The 24,870-nt window shown below is 40.5% G+C and overlaps 1 protein-coding gene across 2 annotated transcripts; it reads left to right on the forward strand.

Annotated features, from left to right (window-relative positions):
- The first annotated feature begins 211 nt into the window (after positions 1-211).
- On the forward strand, positions 212-24,619 carry map3k20a (mitogen-activated protein kinase kinase kinase 20a). 2 transcript variants are annotated; one of them, XM_080037456.1, is made up of 20 exons: positions 212-338; positions 1,794-1,980; positions 3,158-3,245; positions 7,212-7,313; positions 8,472-8,537; positions 8,666-8,694; positions 9,354-9,491; positions 12,049-12,135; positions 12,743-12,817; positions 12,912-13,018; positions 16,259-16,394; positions 19,781-19,825; positions 19,932-19,962; positions 20,071-20,210; positions 20,341-20,403; positions 20,495-20,584; positions 22,538-22,654; positions 22,799-22,873; positions 23,002-23,146; positions 23,307-24,619. In XM_080037456.1, the coding sequence occupies exons 2-20, from the start codon at positions 1,822-1,824 to the stop codon at positions 24,035-24,037; spliced, it is 2,424 nt and encodes an 807-aa protein (XP_079893582.1). In that variant the 5' UTR covers positions 212-338; positions 1,794-1,821; the 3' UTR covers positions 24,038-24,619. The 2 variants fall into 2 exon arrangements, with proteins under 2 accessions (XP_079893582.1, XP_079893583.1); XM_080037457.1 differs by lacking the exon at positions 212-338 and having other exon boundaries at positions 1,869-1,980; positions 3,162-3,245.
- The last annotated feature ends 251 nt before the right edge of the window (positions 24,620-24,870 follow it).

Raw genomic sequence — 24,870 nt, forward strand, 5'->3', positions numbered from 1 at the left:
CAGGACCAGGACGTGTGAAAAAATGAGCAACAACATTGGAAAGAGCAGCGAACGGAGTCGTCCCACTTTGGTCCAGCTGGGGGAGCTCTTGTCATCAGGATCGTGTCTGTTAAAGAGTCTCTTCCTGACTGTGTTTTGCTGCTGTTGGAAGAAGTTGTGCAACCAGTAAAACCACCGCGGGGAGAGTGAGTGGAGAAATCCAAAGGCGTCACATGTGATTTCCCGGAACTCTGACTACTCCGCTTTTCTTCCTCAAAGTTTATCCTCTGCCCGGTGAGAGGTGAGAGCTGCACCGAGGTCGAGCTGCTCTGAAGCCGGAAACGTTACACCTAATGTCGGTATGTATGTTTATATAATGTTTTTTGTTTGTTTTTTGTTTATTAATCTGAGTGTGACTGCATGTAAAAATGAAGAGATAATGTTCACATGTGAAGTTACTATCACCCGTCTATGATCAACTATGGCAGTTATAGTATAGGTTACAGTGCACCTGATTGGCCTATGTGTAGGTTTACAGCGTTTTTCTTAGGTCTAATGTTGCATGATGCAGAATGTAGGGCATCCGTTCAGTCATAACGATACCAGTGATGCCCTTTGCCTCTTGTTAAACGTGTGCTTATAGACGTCTAGTAACACAGATGTAGCCTAGTCTTACAAAATTCCCTAGTGATAAAAGCCACACAGAGCATGGTCCATATCTTATCATAGCCTACACTGTAAGATTTTTGAATACTATGAGATTGTAATCTGTTTACACCTGGATGTGTCTGTGAGTAAACACCACAATGCTGATGGCTCATTGGACATCATTTTTGCAGGGGTCAGGGCAGGGGGAGTACAGGACTGCTTGCAGTAACCCAGTAACCCTGGCCTCTTGAGTGGCTGGACAATAAAGTGGGTTGGTTGCCACTGAGCAGATTGCTGTGAGGCTAAGTATAGCATGAATACAAGTAAATATGCAGAAAAACAACGGCTCCCCCTTTGTGACAGTGGAGACATTTCCTGCTGCGAAGGATAGCAATCCCAATGAAGACCGAGGTAACAGCCTCTTTTAAAAGCCGTAATTGCTCGGCTGTAAATGGGGGAACCTAGGAGCAATAACCCAGCTACAATTTCCTGTAATGACGGAAATAATTTCTTTACAAGATGCTTTTATGCCGCTACAGACAAACAAAAGGATGTGATCATCAATCTGCGTGCTCTCCAGTCCACATTGGTAGCGTTGCGTTTAAAAAATAAATAAACTGGTTTACACATATACTGGCCTTCTCACAATAAAAAAGAGGAGGAGAATATATGAGTGTTCCTGAAGGATTTGGTGCCTTGAGACATCTTGTCATCACTATTTGGTTTGCTCTCTCGCCCTTGTGGCCTATCTTGTATTGAACACTGTAGTAGACAGTCCTGGAAAAGTCTTTGACTATGGCTGCATGATCACAGCATACCAGGCATGCCACTGTCCCTATACAAGCACAGTCTGGACCCTGAGCTCATTGCTTACTGGTTCTGATGATGAGGAGTGTGTGCATGTGGGGCAGGGCACGGTCACTAAATCCCAGAGATAAAACAAGGGGATATCACATGAACACACTACATGCAGAATCAGCCAATGGCAAAGTGGCCTCTTTCAGGTCATGTTGGGAGTCTCATCTAAGCCAAAGTCACACGCTCACACGGTGCGTTTCAGAGTGAAGCTATTCTTTGAATGGTTTTGAAAACACAGCACATGTAAGTTGGTTTTTACCATAGATGAGTTTTTGTTGATTGAACCATTCTTCCTTCCCTCTCGGCAGCTGAGTCTTTGCCGAGTGTCATTATGAGATGTTGTCTCCAAGCGCCTCCTTCGTGCAAATCAAGTTCGATGACATCCACTTCTATGAGAACTGTGGCGGCGGCAGCTTCGGAAGTGTGTACCGAGCCAGGTGGATCTCCCAGGACAAAGAGGTGGCGGTGAAAAAGCTGCTCAAGATTGAAAACGAGGTAGGAGTCATAATTGCCATAGGCTTTTCATATACTTTTTAATTGTCAGTATAGTAATCATTTTAATTGCTACCTCATTTTGCAGGATGTGGTGACTTCTGCACCCATCACTCATGGTCATTATACTCCCCCACTCTTAGAAATGTGCCGCAAAAAAGGCATTATTGCCAAATGAAAGAATGTATTTCTCCAAATTACAGTAGGGGCAATTCTGGATAGTTCCCTTTGATAGTGCAGACGTATTGTCTTAAAGACAAAAAAAATTATCTTTGAAATTGTATTGCATTTGTGAGCCTGTGATAAGATGTGCAGAAATTGATACATCATTTTCTTTTATGAATCTGTAAAAGATCACAGATATCCATTCAACTTCACTCAAGTGTTGGAGGGATGATTGTTCAATGAAAATAATAGTGTACTTCTTTCACAGTGAACCAATTGTTCATTTAATTATAGTGTTTGACGACAATTAAATGAATTGGTTTTGTCAGGTTTCTTTCTAGGAATGGTTTCAATTGGCCAGTATGTTATATTGATATATATTAATGTATACTCTTACTCCTTTATTTTGGGTGATATCTGTCTGTCGGACAGTCCAACAGTTTAATGAATTGCCATTCATTTTGGTACAGACATTGAGGATGAATCATGCTGACTTTGTTTTTTCTTTCAACCGTCCCTCACCATCACAATAATGGACATTTGTTTTTGTTTGTCAAATTTGACCATAGCACTTTTTTTTCCCCCTTTGGTGCCATTACCAGCTTGGAATTTTAACTGTCTAATGGTTTTGTTAATTAGTTTATTTGTCAGGGACCATGTACTAATTAACAAAACCATTAGACAGTTAAAATTCCAAGCTGGTAATGGCACCAAAGGGGGAAAAAAAGTGCTATGGTCAAATATGGTCAAAATAATGACCAGCGATCTACAAAACTAATGACATTCCCGTTAGCATCAGCTGAACCCTGTGTTAAGTTGAGGGCTAATTACCAAAGGCTGACACACTTACCTGAAATGGTGAACATATCTCCTTAGAATTAGCATGTTAGCATTGTAATTGTATTGAGGCACCGCTAGCAGCAAACATGGCTGTTGTCTCTTAGTATTGTTTCTTAAGGGGCGGATATAATGATGCTTACTTCCATGTTTTCTTCCCTGTGTGTTCAATGCTCAGGCAGAAATCCTCAGCATCCTCAGCCACCGTAACATCATCCAGTTTTATGGCGCGGTTGTTGAGCCTCCGAACTATGGAATCATCACTGGTAAGAATTATTTTAGACTCAAACTTAAAGGCCTTTATGTTGACCCTCTCATATACTGTATGCAGTATGTCTCTATAATAATTAGCTTTCCACAGAGTCATCATGATGGAAAACGCTGCAGCTGAATCTGTTTGCACCACATGCAGTTTGCTTAACACTGAATGTTGCAGAGGTTTCTATGGAAGCGTTAGTGAATGCCAGAGGGTTCAGGAAGTGCACACATTGATACAGTAGTTGTGTGCCCCTGTTTTTTGTGTGTCTATAGGTTAGAGGCTGAGAAGAATAAAGCCCATATAGCATGGGGCCTATAGAGGCAGTTTAGCACAAATAGCTCAGTGTACATACACTGTAGATCAGAAGCTGTTATATGCTCTTAACGTTTACTCTTAACAGCAAAAAGTGAACTTCTAAACCTCTTGGGGTTGACTAAAAAATACCAATTCTGTTTGACAGTGGCATTCTTAACAAGTCTGTGACAGTCAGGCATTACTGACTTAAGGTAAAGGTAAAACACATTTCATTTGTTGTCCATACTGCTAGAAAAATTGCTCTCCTTCCTGCACTCACATCCTGAATAGGGAGTGTCACCCCTTTCATCATGTGGACAATACACAAAGTCCCACAGTTCTTAAACACATACATCTCTTTAAATCAAATGTTATGGTGTGTTATCTAATGGACATAGCTAGGATTTGTGTCTTTCCCACGGCCAGGGGTATATTTACATTTATCGAAGGAATCTTTAGCCTCAGAAACCGTACCCTAAGGCCCTTCAAACTTCTTATGAATAGGAGCTAGAGTTGCACGTAAAGCTGCACACTGTGCAATCTTTGATATTTATTATAATATAATATAATAGAAATGTACCCTTGTGCAATACAACTTTGTAACAAAGTTGAGCAACAGCTACAGATTTGTCCACAGATCAATACAGCTTCAGATCCTCTTCCAATGCTTTAACTCTTTTTTTACTGTTTCATGTAACTTAAGATAAGTTGAGGGGTCAATGGTTTTGTATCGCTTCATACTTTCGTGCTGTAAATGAGCCACAAGTCAGCTGGTATTTTCTTCACGAGGAATAAAGATTGAAAGTGAGATTATTGTGTGCAGAAGACTTGTGTAAAATCTGTAATTGGTGTCTGCACACACACACACACACACACACACACACACACACACAAACACACACACACACAGGAATACGCTTTCTATTTGTATATTCTATACTGTTCATAAAAAGTAGCTATCCACCCTTTATCTGTTGAAATGGGCCCACTCAGTGCGTTTACATGCAAACTCATAATCGGGTAACTAAACTAAACTAAACTAAACTAAACTAAACTAAACTAAACTAAACTAAACTAAACTAAACTAAACTAAACTAAACTAAACTAAACTAAACTAAACTAAACTAAACTAAACTAAACTAAACTAACTATATACAGTCATATGAAAAAGTTTGGGAACCCCTCTCAGCCGGCAACATTGCACTGATTTGTTGAACCATGTACAGATACACAATCTGCAGCCAGATGTTCTTGCAGGTCTTTGGAGGTGATCTTTGGGTTGTGTGCAACCATTCTCACAATCCGCCGCATATGCCGCTCTTGTACTTTTCTTGGTCTGCTAGACCTGGGTTTAACTGCAACTGTGCCTGTGTCCTTCCATTCCCTGACAACGTTCCTTACAGTAGAAATTGACAATTGAAACCTTTGGGAAAGCTTCTTGTGGCCTTCCCCTAAACCATGATAATGAATAATCTTTGTTTTTAAGATATTTTGGGAGCAGTTTTGATGGTCCCATTCTGTCTCACTTCAGCAGAGAGTGACAGTCAAAGAGAAGTGCAACTTGCATTTAGGCACCTAAAATACATTTTCTCATGATTAAACAGACATTTCTATGAGGTTCAAGGCTTAACAACATAATCCAACCAACTTTGTGTTTAAAGTCATCAGTTTTACATGCTGTTACAGGCATTAAAATCAACAAAACCACAAGGGTACCCATATTTTTGCACAGCCAGTTTTTCACATTTTATTTTATTTCACACGACCAAATACTGCTTTTCAAAAAATCTTTGTTTGGAAAACATCCCAGTAGTTAGCTGTTCCTGGTAAATTAAAGACATACCACTTTTATATTTTTTTTTGTAAAAGCAGAGTCAATTATAATGCCGGCTGAGAGGGGTTCCCAAACTTTTTCATATGACTGTATATATAAATGATTGCCGGAAGGGAACCAGACGTGGCTCTTAACCACTTTTGAAAGGGCTACAGCGCAACCTAGCATAGTGGAGACAGCCATGCATCGGACATTTATCCGATTACTGAAGGGCCATGTATACTCAGACAAGTAACACGGTCCGTTCGAGTGTCAAGTTCGGTATATGTCTTAATCCAATCTAGTTGTGCCATGGAAACGCACTGACTGACTGACTTCCTTAATATGTTTTTGACATTAATTGTATGTATCTGTGTAGAAAAGTCAGTGTACATGACTGGATAGGGAGGAGTGGGGGGCCCTTTAAAAGTCAGTGCCCAGGAGCCCATTATTTTATAATCTGTCTATGATGGCACGTGACGCCTTTTGCAGCCATCGTAGTATTTTCTAGCAGTGAACGATAAAGGTTTTGCTGTCAAGGAGCTGGTCGGTGTCTCTATTTATCAAAGCAGAATCTAATTAGGACCATATGGTTTATGGCCGCCCTGACCATGTCATGTCCACATTCATCAGCTCGGAGTCATACATTGTCTGTCAACATATGCTGCAGGCAGTTTCCTCTTTCTAACAGCCAATATCTACAACCTATTAGAGCTACCTGTTTGTCCCCTGTTAACCTGCCTGAGTATAACAGTTTAATCTGCTGTCTATCAGCGACCTTATAATCGCTAATGGATTATGGGTTCTTATCGTTTTGGAGTAAAGGTACATTTACATGTGAGATACGCCATAAGGCTGTGTATGTTTAAATGATACTCATCTATGACATTGAATTTATTCACTCTGACGAGGTGGATGATGCTAGTGAAAGTGAAATTGAAAGTGCAGAGCCACGGTAATCAGTCATAATATCAATGGAATGTTGAACAACAAGTCGTGTTTTCAGGTGAAGTATGGTGACCTTATTTTCTTTTGTAGCTGCACCCTTTTATTAGCCTGGCTCTGCCCACCCACCTACTTCCGCCCAAATTTAATTTTCCCTTCAAATGAAATGAATTACGATGGTCTGGTAGCACCAGGCTACCCTTTTATTGAAGTTTGTACGTAATTTGCTGCAATGCTAAAAAGTAAGAGATGCCATGTTAAATTCTCCCTGACAATAACAAAACCAATTTGTGTAATTTATGATGGTTAATTAGACTCCTGTTTTGGTGCCTGTGCGTGTTTACATTACTGTGATTGGGTTATTATGCACAAACAGAAGCTTCCTGCTGTTTCAGCTGCTATGATAGGACTGGTTAATCTTTATTCTGGATCTTTATCTCACAAGATGGTTTCTTTTTACATATGTAGTTCTGCCCATTCTACATACATTTCTTCTTTATCAAAGCTTTATTTCTCTGTCTTTGTCAGGGGCATTTGCAATAGGCTAAATGGTCCGTCAATAGAAGTTCATGAAGCTTTTTCGAAAAACAGAAAAAAAGGTTTCTCCTTTGTTGTTCAAATGGATTTGATAACGTGGTGCTACTAAGGGCATAGTTTTCAGTCACACTGTGATAAATTGCGCTTGTCCACCGCAACAGTGACAGGAGCAATCTGTAAAGAAGACACTGTCAACCGGCTCCCAGGAGTCGCCTGGCAATATTTCAATTTTCAATTGTTTTCGCATAATGCTCTCACATGCCACACTCATATGTATAATGTGAAGCCTCAACAGTTTTGTCACTGGAAGACATTTTGCCATCACACAGTGTCAGTCAATCCCAATGATGCAGACTCAAACATAAACCACATTTTTCTTCACAGAGTATGCAAGCGTTGGATCTTTGTATGATTACCTGTCCAGTGATGAGAGTGAGGAAATGGACATGGGGCAGATCATGATGTGGGCTGTACAAATGGCAAGAGGTAAATGCAACAATTATTATCCCCCTGGATTCCTGTATATATCGTTGAATAGTCAATCATTTTTGAACAGCTACACAGTTGTGCCTGTCAATGTCTTTGTATAGATTTATTGATTGAAAACCTTTTTTTCTTGCGCTTCTTTTGCCCTGTCAAAACCACAATAGCTTACTCATGGTTGACGCTGATCCAAATAAACTAAAATGTTTGTCTAATATAGACAGTGGTTATAATATGACAAATACAATATGACAGCAGTTCAAATTAAATACACTGTATTTCAAAACTGAAGGAGGCTGGTACAATAGGTTTTTTTTTTATGAAAGCTTTATAAATAGAAAAGGAGGCGGTGTTGCATGTGTCTTAGCAATTTTTTTTCTCCTTTTGCATGGCAAAGTTGAAACACTATACTACTGCACACTATTAAGCATGAGATAAATTGTGTCTACCTTTGTTTAGTCATAGGGGGTAATATACATACAGTTAGAATCAACAATTATTTCCGGATACACCCCTGGTTATAAATGTAATCTTTAAAAAATGAGAGGACCCAAGTTTGAACCCTGAACCTGTTGAGAATATTCACGAGTTCAAATCTTTAGCTACTACACCTTGAAGAAATGGTTTTGCTAGGCACAACAAGTCCTATCAAATGCAACTTATGTTAGAATCTCGACATATTATGATATACTGTATGGTATCAAAAACCTAAAACAGATTACTGAAGAGCAGAACTATGCTGATTTTACAGTAGCTCATTAAAACCTATGCTGAAAACCAGGTTGTCAGCAGGTTCATTCAGAAAATGTTGCTGTGAAATAAAAAAGTTTTACAAGGCCTGCAAAGTTTGTTTGACTTGTTGCCGCCGGCTTAGGAGCGTTTTAGTGTGTGCAGGCGGGTTAGGTGTATTTTCACATGGAATATAAATAAGCAAGAGCCAAGAGTTGCTCATTAGTAAATTCCTAATAATGATAAACATTTTGACTCAAAGCTGCTCTAGGCCTCCCTTGGCTCATTTCTACTCCACACATATGTATTTCCCAACAGGATGTGATCGCTATTGGATCAACATTTTCTCATGTAAATATACCAGAGGCCCCAGTTTACAAAGGAGTTTTCAGTTGTCTCTGTCTGTAATTCTTCTCTTTATTCCCTCTTTAGGAATGCACTATTTACATTCAGAGGCCCCCATTAAGGTCATCCACAGGGACCTAAAGTCCAGGAATGGTAACAGATTCTACTTCTAGAATGTGAAACTATTAATGTTTATGTTTATGTACTGTATTAATGCTACTTATCCTTTAAAAAGCAAGTGAAAACATACTTTGATGGACTTCTAAAATCTTTGTTTTCAGTTGTTCTGGCAGCAGACATGGTTCTCAAGGTAGGTTTTCATTTTGAATTAGTCCCTGTAGAGGTCTTATCTCAGATACATTTTCCTGCACAATGAGCCCCCTCTGATGAGGTGATACTGTCTGTTTAGTTGAAAATATATTTAGGAGTTTTGAAAGCGTGGAATACTGGCGTGTTATTTCCCTACAGTGTGTGGACACAAGAGGGCAGTGACTAACTTTAAACACCGCGTTATCAGTGTGCTTAACTGTGGATGAGACTAGTAGAACGGAGATTTAACTCACAACAATATACTGAACCTTTTATTTCAAGTTTTTAAATATTATTCAATTACTCTTGAGCATATTTTGAAGCCCCTTCTGTTTGTCTCTGGTGTTTCACAGAGCCACTTTTACTGAAAGCATAATGCTGTGCCACTGTAGGGACAAAAAAAAGCAGTTGAGTGTGATTACAGCACAGTACATACCCACAGTTGGAGCATTTACTGACTCCCTACATCACCACCACACTCACACTTGCAGTTTATCACAGTCACTTTTTCTTTTTCAATAGAGAAATAATCTGCATTGCGGTTTGATTAGCACATTGAAAGGATTACACACATTAAGTCATTGCATTGCTCTATGGATTGGATGGTGCCTGTTTCAATTTAGTTGCAAAATAATCTCAATTCTGTTTTCGTCGCTTCAGATCTGTGATTTTGGGGCATCCAAATTCCTGACCCACACAACACACATGTCATTGGTTGGCACGTTTCCCTGGATGGCCCCAGAGGTGATCCAGAGCCTGCCTGTGTCTGAGACCTGTGACACTTTCTCCTACGGTGTGGTGAGTGAAGAAGATGAATACGCATTCAACTCTGATTGACATATACAGTAGTCTCTTGGACATATGCACGTATTCTTATAATTAAGTGCCGTGCAGAAACTTTCAAACATGTTAGAACTCCACAACTATTTAAGAGAGCTCCGTAGGTTTTCTAAGTGTGTATAGAGTCAAAGCAGAAAGCTTCCTCACATACACAGAGGCAGAGGACATACACTTTGGAAATATCCCTAAGGCCTTTTTTCCCCAGTATTCACTTTACCGTCCATTTCATAACAATTAATGTTCACCATGCATATTGTAAAAATTCTCACAAGTTTGACTGACTCTTCCGATGCTCCCATTAGCATATACCTCTATACAAAAAGTGAAACAATTATTATGTTGGCTGTGAAAATCAAGAAATCTGACTTTGAAAGAGCAACAATGAACAATAAAACAGAAACCACAAATAAGGCTTGTTTCCATTACATAAATTGTAAGTATTTGTGTGTTTTTTTTTTTGGCATTTTTATGCTTTTTTATTGATAGTGTAGACAGACAGAGACAGAGTTGAAATGGGGCAGAGAGGGGAGTGACATGCAGAGAACGACCGCCGGCTGGAATCGAACCCCGGTCCGCTGCTGGCCGAGGCCCATGGGGGGGACGCCCTACCAACTGAGCTAAGGGCGCCCCTAAAAGTATTTGTGTTGTCTCTGTACGAAAAACCATAAACAAGTTAAGATTTATTTGCATGACGTACAAACAACAGATGGTTAGCACTGGCAATGTTGAAATCATTTTACATAATATATCATTGATATCCCAAGTTATATTATTATATTATATTGTTCAACCATTATCATTGGGAAATAGTTGACATAAGCTTCCTTTGTGCTTATTCAGTATTTAAAAGGAGAACAAAAGAACACAATGAATGATGTTAGTCTTTCAAAGGGAGTAATTAATGACAAGATGTGCACAAAGTCGTGAAAACTGACGTGATTCAGTGCCAGAAGTAGGGCATTGTGGGTGGACTTAATTGTAGTCCTTTACGACACTTAGGAGTCACTGCAGGCAGCCTGTAAGAGTCACACTTAGAACCGAGGTTTATTCTCTCAGAAATAAGACTTTCAATGTGAAGTACGACCTCTTAGAAAATCAAAAGAGTTTCTAATTGTTCCGAGCAGCCACATTCTGACATAGAGAGCGTGAATGACTTTTAGGCTCTCCTGGAAGTTTTTTCCCAGAGTTGCACTCAGTTGTGCACATGAAAAGTGACAGATATAGTGGTGCCACAAATTTAAAAAAAGAGTTACATAAATTGTTGGACAGAGACCCCCCTAATCTAACGTCAAAAAAAGTGTGGAGGAAGGGGGTTTGTGGAGCTATTCAACCATTTTAAAGAGAAAAACAGAGTATATAGACCACTTGGGACTGCCAAAAGGTTAATTAATAAACTATAAATGTAAGTTTAGGACCATACTTGAGACCTTTTCTTAGAGGTTTTATGTGTTCCGGTTGAATTCTGTAATTTTTTCTTCAGTAATTCAACAAATGGTGTAATCAAACCCAGCGAAAATGTTTTCATTAGTGCACATCATGTGTGATTGACAAGAACAATTGGATTTGTAAAATTAAAATTTTGTATATTCCAGAGTTCCAAGATAGAATCGAATATACTCAATACATTTGTAGAAATTGCACTTATGTCATTCATGGTTGAAAAAAAATTCTTGCTCTGCCGGAGTGAACCTGCGATTTTAACCTTTACTGAAGTATATCATTTTAGAAATGTACTGCCTCACTCTTATTCTTGAAACTTCTGTGAAGTAGTTATCTAGAAAGTGGTCTTGGAAGTAGTTTCAAAGTGGAAACTATAAACAATCATTCAGCTTAAAAAAACCTTGATATTAAAGAGTAGATTACTAAGGTAAAATCCTAGTGAATTAACATGTATTTCCTCAGATGTATGTAGAAATCCACAGGCAATGTGTATGATAGCAAAGAGTGCTTTAAATGCTTTTAAGAGTGCTATTTTCAGACAAACCGCAAAATCATTCCAAATTTAATTGTGTAGTTTTTCCATTCAAAGCAGCTTCCCTTAGGAGCTGAGTTCTGTAGTAAAATACACACCTGAAATTTAAGGCAGCTGGCAAGTGCAGCCACGCAAAAATATGGTACACATGGTAGGCTACACAGTCAGTGGGTGTTGGAAAGTTAGGCTCTTCTCCTCCTTTTTGTGTTGACGCAGGAGGTTGTTATGCATGAGACTGCTGTATAGCCACTCAAAAAATGTATAGATATCAAGGGAGGTCTGTTATTGCACTTCATAAATAATGACAGCCTTTAATTGTTGTTTGAAATCTAAATAGAATATTCTTGTGTATTTCACAGAAAAGGGTTTTTCCTGTTAAATTATATATGAATCCACATGCTATGGATAAATGATACTCATCAACCACCCAATGGTGCAAAAAAGAAGATTAACAGGTGATATGTATGTTGACAGAGCATACACATTCATGAATGTATATCATTTTACACTATTATAACTCTTGGCTTTTGATTTTCGTGACAGGTGCTCTGGGAAATGCTTACCCGTGAGATACCTTTCAAAGGCCTGGAAGGTTTACAAGTGGCCTGGCTCGTGGTGGAGAAAAATGAGGTACTTGAGTGTGTCATTACATGTATGAATACAGTATTGGCTCTTGAAACTGGGGAATCATTATTGTCAAGATAAAATAAACCTTCCTTCACACTGAGTCAATATTGAAGACATACTGTATATTGTCAGAAACAGTTCCTAACTGCATTTAACGTTGTTGTATTTGATTAATTTCTCAACTCCCTGCTTGGGGTCACATATAGTGACATCTTGGCGAGAGTTAAGTGAGAATATTGATACCCCCCTCATGCCTGTACGGTGAATATGAAGCTTCAGTTAGCAGATGGTTAACTAAACTCAGCACAAAGAGTTGATAGAGCGGGGGTCAGTGATGGCGCAGTTTAACACAACGAAAATTGGTAATACTTGATAAACACTTTATTGATTTTCCTGTGGGGTGCGATGAGATTTTTTAAATAATATTATTATTTCCCAGACAGATATGAAAATGGTATTGTTCCTCTCATTTAACTCTCTGCAACAAAATTAAATACGTAGCTTATATTTTTCAAAATGTCAGAGGATCCCTTTAAATCAGCACCTTGTAAGTGTAGTCCAGTTCGCTAACCTGCAGCCCATTCTTAAACTGACTGCGTGTGTGTTACAGAGGCTAACTATCCCGAGTGGCTGTCCTGCCAGCTTTGCTGAGCTCATGAGGAACTGCTGGGCGATGGAGCCAAAGGTAAGTGATCCGTCACATTAGCATGCCAATTCACAACATATGTCTGTTTTCATTTGAAACACACACAGAGCAAAATGTTTGTATGTTGATACAGGAAAGGCCAATGTTCAAGCAGATCCTCTCTACTCTGGAGTCCATGTCTAATGACAGCCAACTTCCCCAACAGTGCAACTCTTTCCTTCACAACAAGGCTGAATGGAGGTAATGAGATCGGCCAAGCCAAGTAAATGTATTTAGAACTCTCCCTTTTCACTAGCATACTGCCTGCTCAGCCTAAGGAAATGTGCAACTTTTATCAAAGAATGATGTGGAAATGTAGCTGACGGGGGCCTTGGAATACAAAAAAAAAAAAAAGACTTGAGATATGTGCATATAGATCTTTAATAATTACACTGATAGCTACATAAAGGCATGAAAACCTCCAAAGAATCCTCCATCTGGATATACTTCCTCTCTTTACCCATAAGGCCCTAAAAATAATCACCATCTTTTTCAAGTAGAAGTGTTTAATTGGGTTGTATGAGCAGCTGGAGGTTCGGTGATGTTCAGCACAGCCTGAGTCTCAGCTGTTACTTTATTCTCTGTCTGCCTCTCCGTGGGGCTTGTCTGAGCTCTGAGGTTTTTCCCTCAGAAGTTGCGCTGGTGGCGTCATGTCCAGGCAGCCATCTGCAGGTGCAGCAAGTCAGAATGAATCTCGCCGTTGGAAAAACAGAGAGAGAGAACGTGTGACAAAGAGAGACGCATTAATCAGACTCAAGAGGTTGGATACAATGATGAATTTAGCTATGAGCTGGCTGGTAGCTTCACCAGGAAAAGGCAGAGAGATGTTACCTCATGTGACCTCAGCAGCAGTGAGATCTTCTTGGAGTAGATACAGCATAATGTTTTCCATTACTTTCTCTCATTGTTATATTATAGCTGTTGGGTTTCAAATGAAAAAAATCCTATCAGGTGCGTGAGTTTAGGCTGCAATGCTTTTTTAGCTTAGTCAACATACCTCCTACAATGACAACGTTCACATGGTGTTGAGCAGGTATAATGATTACCATGTTCACCGTCCAAGTATGGTGTGTTAGCATGCTAACATCGGCTAATTATCACTGAACACAATGTACAGCTGAGGCGGACAGGACTGTCAGTAGCCTTCCACTGGTCTTTCGTCATAAACCCAAATGTGATGCAGAGTGTGATAGTCAAGAGCAGCTGATAAGTTCACGGTTATGTCTTACAACCACTAAATACCCTGTATTGTGTTAACTAATTATTCGGCTGGTTACAAAGTAGTCGTTTTGGTTAGATAGAAAAACATGTTAAAAAAATGCCTTGCCTATCTGGCATCTGCATGGATAGGACTGTTTTAAAAAGTGTGGCAATGCACAGTGGATTATGAATTGACAGGAAGTTTGTCAGGAAAGTGGGAATCTGGAGAAAAAATTATCTAGGAAGTTTAGTAAATAAGAATGGGACTTGTTTGAGGTGCAGCGTCAGGGTGGAGGAGTAAGGATGGGCTTTCCTGCCTGGGCTAGGAGTCTTTATCAACAGAAAAAGTGTGAGAAATCAGTGTTTTGTTGGGCGGACGTTCAGCATGGATTTCCATAACACACACTGCGCAGCCCCACCCACTGGGCAGCGTGAAGTGAAACATGAGACATTGTCCTGTCCTTGGCGTTCAAAGCTTCACACACAGACTATTCACCTTTTGACTGCAGGGCATTACTGTCTGGCTTGTTTACAAAGGAGTTATGTATGGTATTTGTTTAAGTATGTGTCAGTGCTTACTGTCCTAACATTCACGGTTAATTTAAATATTCTTTACAATGATGTTTAAAGTTTTCTTATCTTCTCTCAACAAATCCTATAGGACGATTAAGGGGCACTTTACACGGCCACGCAAAACGGTGCATACGCAGAAAAATTTCTGCGGTTGCACTATATCATTTACAGGAAAACAGCAAACGCAAACGCAAACGCAGGCATGAACCGCAGATTTTTGAGATCACCTCCGAGGGAGGATTTTTTGGAAAACTTAACGGTTTTGGTTTCCTGTAAACACCGAAACCATTTCCCCTGATAACGCTGACGTCACGGCTCCACCCTCACACATGCGCATTGCGTTTGGATATAAATAGGCATGCGCCGTCTTTGTAGGTCCACGTGCGCCAGTTGGAAAACAACAACAACAATGGCGGATCACCGAGCTGTATTCGTTGTGCTCATGGACGTTGTGCTGTTGCTGATGCATTTGTTATCGTACCACCAATCGCTCCTACAAGCAAATAGGGAAAGAGTTGTGCTCTGCCTGTTTTTCTAGCTAAATAAACGTGTGTCACTTCTATATGCCAGGGACACGGCTCTACATTAAAAAAACACTATCAGCGTGCAGCGGTTAAGTTAGGCTACTGTTCAACAAAAGGAGCATTAAGGCTACGGCTTCACAGTAAAAGCATTTCACTGGCTAAACATTCATAGCATTTCGCTGGACACACGTGAGTTGACTTTTATTTTGAAGTACGCCTAACAGGAAAATATCCGCTCACGAAGCCCCTTCACTATCAGCAAGTCTGCTGTTTTTCCGAGTTCAATGCGGTGAAATAAGAGGACAGAAAGCTTGTCTTTTACAATATTTGTAACCCCAAGCTTACACCAACCGCTTTATGAACGTTAGTGGCATTAATTTTCGGTTACAGTAAGGTTTTATGCATCAAATTGTACCGGAAGAGCTATCTACTAGGCTGTGTCACCGCTGACTATTGGCTTGGCATGGCTGCTACTTCAGCGATTTCGGCCCGTTTCCTCTGAAAACTTTGTGTACGGGTGAAGATGTCAGATAAATTGTGTCTGAACGGGTTTTTTTTTTTTAAACCAAAAACGGGAAAACTCACGTTTTCACCGTGTAAAGTGCCCCTAAAACTGAGTTCAAACCACCACCTAACTTCCTCTCTGGTGGAAAGTTGCCAACATGTTAACATTTAATGGAAAGTTACAGCAGCTATAGAATATGTGAAGTCCTGGGTTTGAATACTTCACACACTCATGTCACACACATTTCTCACCAGTTAGAACTGGTGTCTATGATACACCTATGATTGATCAGTTAACCATAATGCCAATTAATGAAAACGAAAAAGGGAAAAGTGGATTTTTAGGGGTTAAAACAGTGAACTTGATATTCCTAATCCATGAACACAAGGAGTGTAGTTTAGTGAGTCATCTCCACGGTGATCGCCCTTCTGCAAAAGTAGTCTCTAGGTCTAGGGAAACCAAATCCGCAGCTGAAACTAGTCCCCAATGAAAAATAATTTTGCTAAAAAAAATAATAATAATAGAAATAACTAAATTTGAAGAATTCCAGACTTTTAAATATGTCAAATATACAATGCTTAATGTGAAGATGTTTGTTGCGTGGTTGGTTGACATTGCTGTGTTGACTGTTTACCACAGGTTTGAGATTGAGGCCACACTCGAGAGACTTAAGAAGCTGGAGAGAGACTTGAGCACCAAAGAGCAGGAGCTGAAGGAGAGAGAGCGGCGCCTCAAGATGTGGGAGCGCAAACTCATCGAACAGTCCAACAGCCCGGTGAGTTCATCATCATCCCCCTCTCCACCTTGGTCCACCTTCACCCTTTAGGACAGCCAGCTATTGAGTGCTCACCGCATTTTACACTGCTGGTCACATCTGTGTGCTTCAGACCGGTTAGGAGGGGGGACAGAACTGGAAATAAGAAATCATGGAATGAGACGTAAAGGAAAAGGCACATTATGGTCAGTGCATATTATTGGCAGTGCTGCTGGTGTAGTGATGCACGGTTCCCCAACAAGTACATTTGCATCGTGATGAATGCTGCATTCCTCACTTGAACTCTTATTGAAATTGTGGTGTGTCCAGTCTGCAGTTACGACTTTGCTATTTGCCCCCTGCATTGTGTTTTATTGCATGCAATGAACAAAAGAGATTATATTCCTTTGCTTTCACTATGAAAAAAAACATGCAGTTGATTTCTCGAAAGCGCGTTTGACCCTATGCCACAGTATAGAAACCCCTTGAGTCAAGTACAATAAAATTGTTAACTATACGTCCTTTCTTTTCCTGTCCTACTCTTACTCTATTGTTCTGTTCTGTTAACTTCCCTTTCTACAATGTCGTTTTCTAAATCAAATCTTGGGTTTGGGTTAACATTGTTAACTTTTTCCTATTTACACCTTTTTTTGTGGTTTGAACCTGATTACTTACTTTTTTTTCTTACATTTTCTTTTCTTTTTCTATTCTATCCCTGTCCGACTTTCATTCACCCCTCTTCTCTCAACCTGTCTCTGCCTCTCTCAGCTCTTCTTACCTGTGGCAAAAAAGATAAGTGCTAAGTCCTTCTATCAGTCTAAGACGGAGGAATCAAAGCGTTCTCAGATGTCATGTCAGTTCACCACCTCCTCCTCCGGTAACGAGGAGGTGCATCTGCAGTCCATGATGAAGGGCTTTGAGGACATGTTTTCCTTGGACTTTGGCCGGCCTGCGGTCCTGCACTCGGGCATGCAGGTCAACATGCGCGCCAGGCAGAACTCCTCTGTGTCCAGCTGCGTCAGAGAGGGACACAAACTCAACATAACGCTGGGGATGGGACACTTCACTCGCTCTGACGACAGTGAATAAAAAGCTCACTGACTCTCTGCCTTGCCATGGCTGCATCATTCAAATACTGTGATCTCACTTAAATGCATTACTGGTGTTTAGGGCACACTATTATGTCGCACTAATGAATCGCTTGTTATGTCATGTTGGTTCTTTTGTCATTTCAATAACATATTCCCATCTTTTCATACCATTTCCATATGCTTTGATCAAGTCCAAGTAATCATTATATGGAAAGTATCAGAAAGGGTAAAAATCAATGTAGCAGGGAAACATAAGTATATATATTTGTAACGCTCCACCTATATAGATATTATGGATGTCATTTAAGGAATTGCCTAATGTACTGGATGTATAGTGCCATGCTGTGAAGAAAGGCCCACGTGAGCCAGTTGCTTAGAGAAGGCCAGGCTTTTATGATGAAGTGACATTTTGCTGACATTAAGATTGGCCAATTTGTTCTGGATGTGGTGGAGTGCAGTTGTTGAGACGCAGTCTCTTACCAGGATGAGAAAGTACATGTTTTTCCTTTGACTGACCCGGGGTTCAAAACAGCATGAGAGGGACTTTGCTTTGTAGCTGTCAGCTTATTTCTCTGATTTTACTTTTTTTTTTAAATAATGCCTCTTTCTTGGGCAACAGAAGATTGAAAGAAATCCAGAAATAATTAACAACAATAATAATGTTTCTGCACTCGAGGCCTCAATCGGGAGTCACAATTTTTGTATGGAGGAAGTCACAGTCTGGATTTTAATAGAATCTTCCCCTCTAGAGCAATGTTTTACATACAGTATCACGCTGTATGGTCTAACTGAATATTAGCCTCTGGACCTGCATTTTACAGCAGAGCAAATCGTATTAGCATTAGTGTTCAGTTAGGTATTATGCTTCATCTCGGGGAGGGACATGCTTCCTTGAGCATAGCCCATTAAATTGTTCCCCTCTCTTGTTATCATCAGTCAGTCTCATGAGGATGTAATTCTCTGTATTCCTGTGTTGTTGCTTGTTAGCTTCCTGCCATGAGCTAATATTCCTATTCAAATGTTGCCTGCGCCATCAAACCCTAGACATTCAAGACGAGACATGGCAATTAACACGGACTCTTAACAAAATAGTAAGATTTCCCTGTGTGAAATCTAGACACTTCTTCAGACAATAGGCCCAACTCCTTGGGCTTCCATCAGAAAAATGACAACTAGCAGCTTCTTAATGCGAGTTATTTTCCTGAATCCTCCTCTGTCTGGTCAATCTATCAGTTTCTCTTAACTAATAATTGATTGTTATTACTTAATAAATAGTAATGAGAGGAAAAGTGTTGTCCTGAGAGTTATGTTGCATTACCAAACCTTTCGTTTGAGTACAACTATAAAATAAAGTGTTACTGTGGAGCTGCTTTTTGCAATTTTTGACATCAGGCCACTTTGAAACTCTCGGTGGTCGTGGTTCCTTGTTACTCATCCCTCACTTAGTCCACATGGGGGCAGAATTGTGTGAACTAAACCCAACTCAAAGTCTTGTTTTTCCCCTGCAGATTCCACAAACATATCATCGACATACTGTATAAACTGTGCCCCCCATGTCAAAGTTGAGAGGTCCATGGCTTCCTTTTTTTCAACAGCATGCCATGGATCTTAATAAAAGAGTTTTCCACGTTTTTCAAACGCAACGTGTCGCTTGTAAAGTTATGTAAAGTTACTCCGATGAGACTTTTTGTCAGCAGCGGCTTGTTTCTGAGTTTGTTTACTTCCGAAAACCGCAGCACTGAAGGAGGCGGAAAAGGCTGAAGGGCTCAGTAGCTTTATGAGGCATCGGGCTGCACTGAAATGTATGGCAAGCGTCTGTCTATTGAGAGACACATTCACTTCTGCAATCTGAGCTCTTATCAAGACGTTGTGGGAAGAAGACAGTGAATGGGGGGATTACTCATTCATTTAGTCATCTTTCCTCCAATTTTCCATTGCATTATTTCTGTCATTACACACCAGCCTCGTGAGCACAATGATGAAATCTTTATTTTGGCTGGCAAGTTTCTGCCTGATTACATTTAATGAGCAATAAATGATTTATCGTTCAAATAGATCAGTCAGAGGGACATTTCAGTTTCGTATAGACCATTAGAGGCAAGCCGTCTTAATCGCACAGCATAATAACCGGAAAAGTAATGGCTTCGAAAAAACATGGAAAACATGGCTATTTCCCTTTTTTAATGACATTTACTTAAGTCTGGCGAGTTTTACTTTAAGATCTGTGTTTCATTGACACACACGTTTCACACTGTCTGTATACATCCATCCACATTCTATTGCTGTTATTTTTATTTGTCCTTTGTTTTTATGCAGCTGCTGCCCACCCTTGACATCTTTACATGGACAGAGGAGCATGTGGTCAGTATTGTTGTGTTTACTTCATAGCTAATGCATTCATTCAGATTTCCACACCACATGACACTATGACTATTACAACTAATATATTACCATTTTATTCTTTCAGTATTTCTGGATGCAGCAAATATTTGGTGCAGGTTTGTTCATTGACTTTCTGCACGTACTTTTTAATTTGACTTTGGCGGCTTCAGACTCTTGATTCTGCTGTGATATGTTTAAAAAAAAAATATCCTCATGTATCTCAGGGGAGGGTACATGTGGCATGCAGCTGTACGCCGACCTGTTTAAAGAAAACCACATCACCGGAAAGAGGTTGCTATTGCTCAAAGAAAACGACATGCGGGACATGGGGGTCAAGTCCAAAGGTCATGCAATGCACCTGAAGGCAAGGCACAGTTAACCATTAACCACAATGCTTCTTTTTTTCAAATCCGACTATCAGTTACAGATTAAAAACTATGCCCATTTGTATTTCAACATTCCAGTGAATCTTGCATTCATTTTCTCTTTGGCAGGCTGAAATTGAAAAGCTAACCCACGACTACCTCGGGTTCGTCCATTTCCCTCCGCTGCTGAAGGTAGAAACTTTGTGTTATTCATCTTCAGGAAGAGTTGCCTTTTGGTTTGTTTTCTGTGCTTATTTGGGCCTATGCCTTTTTCTGTTCAAAGGATGAGCTGGAAAAGGAGGTCGAGAGGAGTAAAAGTGTAGATCTGGAGCTGCAGTTTGGGTACCACTGGAAACCAGGAACTGGGATAGCTGTATGTTTTGCCTTGAAACACACACACACACACACACACACACACACACCAAACACACACACACACACACACACACACACCAAACACACAGAATCAGCATATTCTGCAGATTCATCATTCCCTTCGTCAAGGGCAACCAAAATATTGAGGATAATCACAAATAAATGTTTGTGATTGTTGGGTTTTTGATTGGTAACATCTTTGATACATTAAGTAATAATTTGTACTCCTAAATAGACACACAGAAATGTATTTTTGCCATGATCGAATCCGCCTCCTGGTACTGTAGCTGTTTGTCCTGTGGATTCACAATGACGGCTGTTATACTGAACCATTGAAGGCATCACTAGACATATAGATATACATAAATCCTGACAAATAAACATTTCATTCTCAGCCATGTACCACATCCACCCCGACTCGCTAGCTGCCCCTTTGTTAGGCTCTCAAACTGTGGGAAAGGGTGGCTCTTCACTTGCTGTTTGAATTTAATCAAAAATAGCCCATTTAGCCAGAAGTCATTTTCTTTTTTAAAAGGCAAACGTTATTTAATCTTTCAGCTGTTCATTGTCCCATCATAAATAGTCCTCTTTCAGTGTGTTCGGCAGGGCTGAAACGAGCCTGCTAATTGCCTCCCATTTCTTCTGACATGTGGTGGTTTAGTGGGTAGAAAACACAGCAGGGAGAAGGAAACAGGAGGCTGAGAAAATGAGAGCTAATTATTTTCCCCTGCCTGGTGTCAGGTTCCGTGTCAGCCTTGTTTTTACAAACTGGATTTTTTTCCCTTTTTTTTTGCACTAAATAAAACAAACCCGCACTAGATTTTTTTTTCTTCGCCTCTCTTTGCTGGCGATGTCATGGAAGCAGCTGCACTTCTCAAAGACAAAATGAGGGCCCTGCGATTGTGCGGCCACCATCTGACAAGCCACTGAGGGTCCCCTACTAATGAGGATATCACCGTGCAGCCAAGTGAAAGGTGCTGAATTATGTATGAGTTGTCATTAGATGCATTCGGGTCCATAGGCATCATTACCAGACATTGTTTCTGCTGAAGTGATTAGACTAGGCATGGACCTGGGAGCCCCGGTGCGAGAGTCCAGTGCTGACACCAGGCCAGGCGCAGGGCCACAGTGTGTGTGTGTGTGTGTTATGAGCCAGAGACTTGCTGTTGAAGCTTCTCTCCCTTTGAGCTTCTTCCACCCCCCAGGGGACCACGCAGGAGAGGGAGAAGGCTCCTCAGACGAGTGTGTTAGTGCCACTCCTCTGATGTCTTTCTCTGTGATCACGACACAATGGATTGGCCTGTGCCATGAACCTTGTGTGGTTAAGCAGTGACCTGTGTTTTTTTTTTTCTTGTCGAAAGGCTTATGGGGATTGGTGGATTCATTACTGCTTCGTCAGCATTCAGTATGCAGGGGAGATGAGGGCTGGGGATTTGTTCAGATTGGTTCCTCCTAGTGAGGATTTGATGTGCCCCACATGGAACAACTCATTAAGGAAAACAACCTTCACCCTTAGCACCGGATTCCTGTTACAAGGAATTCATTCTGGATCCCACTGGAGAGTAATAACATCAAATGTTTCACAAGAAATGTACAATGTCTACATAAAAAAATTTTTGCTATCGTTTTCATTGGTTTCTTGTAATATTTTAAAGGGTTTTAGTGAAGCATTTACCCCGCTTTATATTTCAATTTTTTTTGTCACCTTGTGACTTATTTAAAATATTTTTATGTTGTCATTTCTGTTCACCCCCACAATATGATGCTTTGTGGCCAATAACTTGCCACTACCAATAAACTACCTCTAGGTTGTGCTGTTGGTTTATATACCAGTGACCAAGTTCTCCACACAGAACACAGCAATTTTAAACTTTGCCATACAATCAGGAGTTGTTTGTGAAGGTAGCAGACCAGACCTACATTATCTCACCATAAGTGCTTTTCTTTCAAGGACTGCAAATGGAAAATGTACTTGGAACTTGATGGGGATGATGTCGCCATAACCTACATCAAAGATGTCGTCTTTAATGCCAACCGACCGGATGTGGAAATCCTGCGGATGACTAAGGTGTCGTCAGGGAAATACTTTTTACTGAACATATTTCTGTTGTTTTGATTCTGAACTTCCTCGTAGCACTTTACCTTTATAGGAGTGCTGTGTTGTGGAGGCCATAGTCAGTTTTTTTAATGAGATAATGTTATTTTAATGCAGCCACCTTTTGTGATGGACAAATGGATTGTTGGACTACAGCAGAACCAGAGAGTGGACTACACAGTCAATTATGAAGTGAGTCAGTTGAGCACACAATATGGCAAATGCACACTTCAGCCATTTGGCATCCATAAAATCACAGTCATAAACATGTCTGATGCTAAATAAATGACATTCTCCTCCTTCGACTTGACCCTTGACAGAATGACGTCAGGTCACCAAAGTGCACCAGACACAGCTGTCCAATGATATGGAGTTTCGGTGGTGGACAGGACGAGATCAAGACTTTGGAGCTAGTCATCCAAACAGCACCTGCTAACATCGACTGCAACCCTGAGTCTACCTATGGTAATAAGTTTTATTTATAATTTCACTGCTAATAAAGATAGATTTAGTTAAAGTCTCTATAAATTCAAGCTATCAAAAAAAATAAGCTTTTAAAAGTATTAAACACAGAATGTGCTCTTAGTTTTACGAATGCATTTTTTTATTATCAATGCCCTTTTAGATATTGACCCCACGTGGATGTACCAGGTTAGGCGGCAGCAAATGATGACCCAGAAATCCCCGCAGACGTCTGCTTCTCCCTTCGCTCGCTCTGATGCCCGCACTCTGCCTCAGTTCCTGTCTGCACATGAGAGCCAGGGCTGTTCTTATGCTGCGGCTCTGCGTCGCTCTCCAAACCGTGCCAAAGCATCTCCATGGTTTGACCTAAACCGCTCCTCGCCCACTGACAGCCTGACAGCCAAACTCAGCTCCCTCCATTTTGGGTCAAAGGGCAGCAGTCCCTCCAGCACCACATCAGAGAGTGCCTCAGAGAGGGAACGAGAGCGCCCACTCAGTGCCGGAGCAGTGCACAACCACAGCAGAAACAGCTACTTTGGCGACACATTAACCGTGGGAGGCGGAGGCAGGCAGGGTCGGGGGCCCACATTGACCAACACTAGAGGAAGCAACATTCATAATAGAACCGGCAAAACCTCACGACATCAGCCAGAGAGACCACGGTCCAACAGTTACAGTGTTGCTTCACCACAGAACCGCCCCCCCGTGATACCCGGTATATTATCTGTGACAGAAAACCCCAGCAACGTAAAAGAGGGGGTCAAAGCCAGCGAGGGAGCGTGGATCAAAGTGGAGCGACAGAAAAGATTATCACGTCAAGACAATAAACAAGTGAGAGGTCGACTGAGGAGAGGGGGCAGCAGGGGAGGACGCGGTGCTGCTGGAAGAACTTAATGTTGGCCCGACATGAACTGACAGATGCCTGTATACTGAACACGTAATCCCTGAAGAGGCTTTACACATGAATTATGTCTACTTACATGCTCAAACCTGAATTTCTCATTGTAAAAAAAACAAAAAGAAAACACTGATGCATGATATATATTTACGGCCATAAGGTTTTATTTTATTTTCTAACTGGTTCTTTTCCGTCAGGTTATAAAAAGGAGCCTATGCTCCGCATGTATTTATTATTAGTATAAAAATGGACATTTCAGTCCTTGCTCTTCACTATCTTTCTTCCATTAAATGGCAGATGGCAACCAGCTTTATGGATCTCGTAAAAATATGCACTATAAAAAGATTATATTTATCAGCCCAGTTTCTCACAAATAAACTTTTTGAACACCCTGGATAAGTTCGGACTTATTACTAATCATTACGTGTCTTTTTATTAATTTTTTTTCTCCTTGAACAGAAATATATCACTACTACTGATTAAATTGTTTGACAATGTAAAACCCCCAAAAGTTCAAAGGTCTATTGTTCATGGAGCCCCACCCATGGACCTATAAAGAAGGGCCCCACCCTGCTGTTCCCCTCTTGAATGCTTAAACCTTTCAACCATATCCACTTCCTGCTGTTTACGTAGCAATATCACCCTCTCATCTAAAAAAATAATGTTTTTGCTAGCCTTATGCGAGAAATACTTTTTTTAATTTCCAGCTTTATTAAATGAAATTCCCATATACTTAACTTAACTATATCTTCCTGTTTACCTTTGCCAATAAATGACATAGCCTATCTTTATCAGCTTTATTCAACACAAGTGTAAATGAAATAGTCAT

Source organism: Ammodytes marinus (assembly GCF_949987685.1).
Source record: "Ammodytes marinus genome assembly, chromosome: 12".
Taxonomy (NCBI): Eukaryota; Metazoa; Chordata; class Actinopteri; order Uranoscopiformes; family Ammodytidae; genus Ammodytes; species Ammodytes marinus.

Excerpts from the sequence above, each read along its gene's own strand:
- map3k20a (XM_080037456.1), top strand. The coding sequence starts at position 1,822 with ATGTTGTCTCCAAGCGCCTCCTTCGTGCAAATCAAGTTCGATGACATC. Across the intron at positions 13,019-16,258 it reads CACAACAAGGCTGAATGGAG|GTTTGAGATTGAGGCCACAC; the intron begins GTAATGAGATCG and ends TGTTTACCACAG. Across the intron at positions 20,404-20,494 it reads ATTTCCCTCCGCTGCTGAAG|GATGAGCTGGAAAAGGAGGT; the intron begins GTAGAAACTTTG and ends TTCTGTTCAAAG.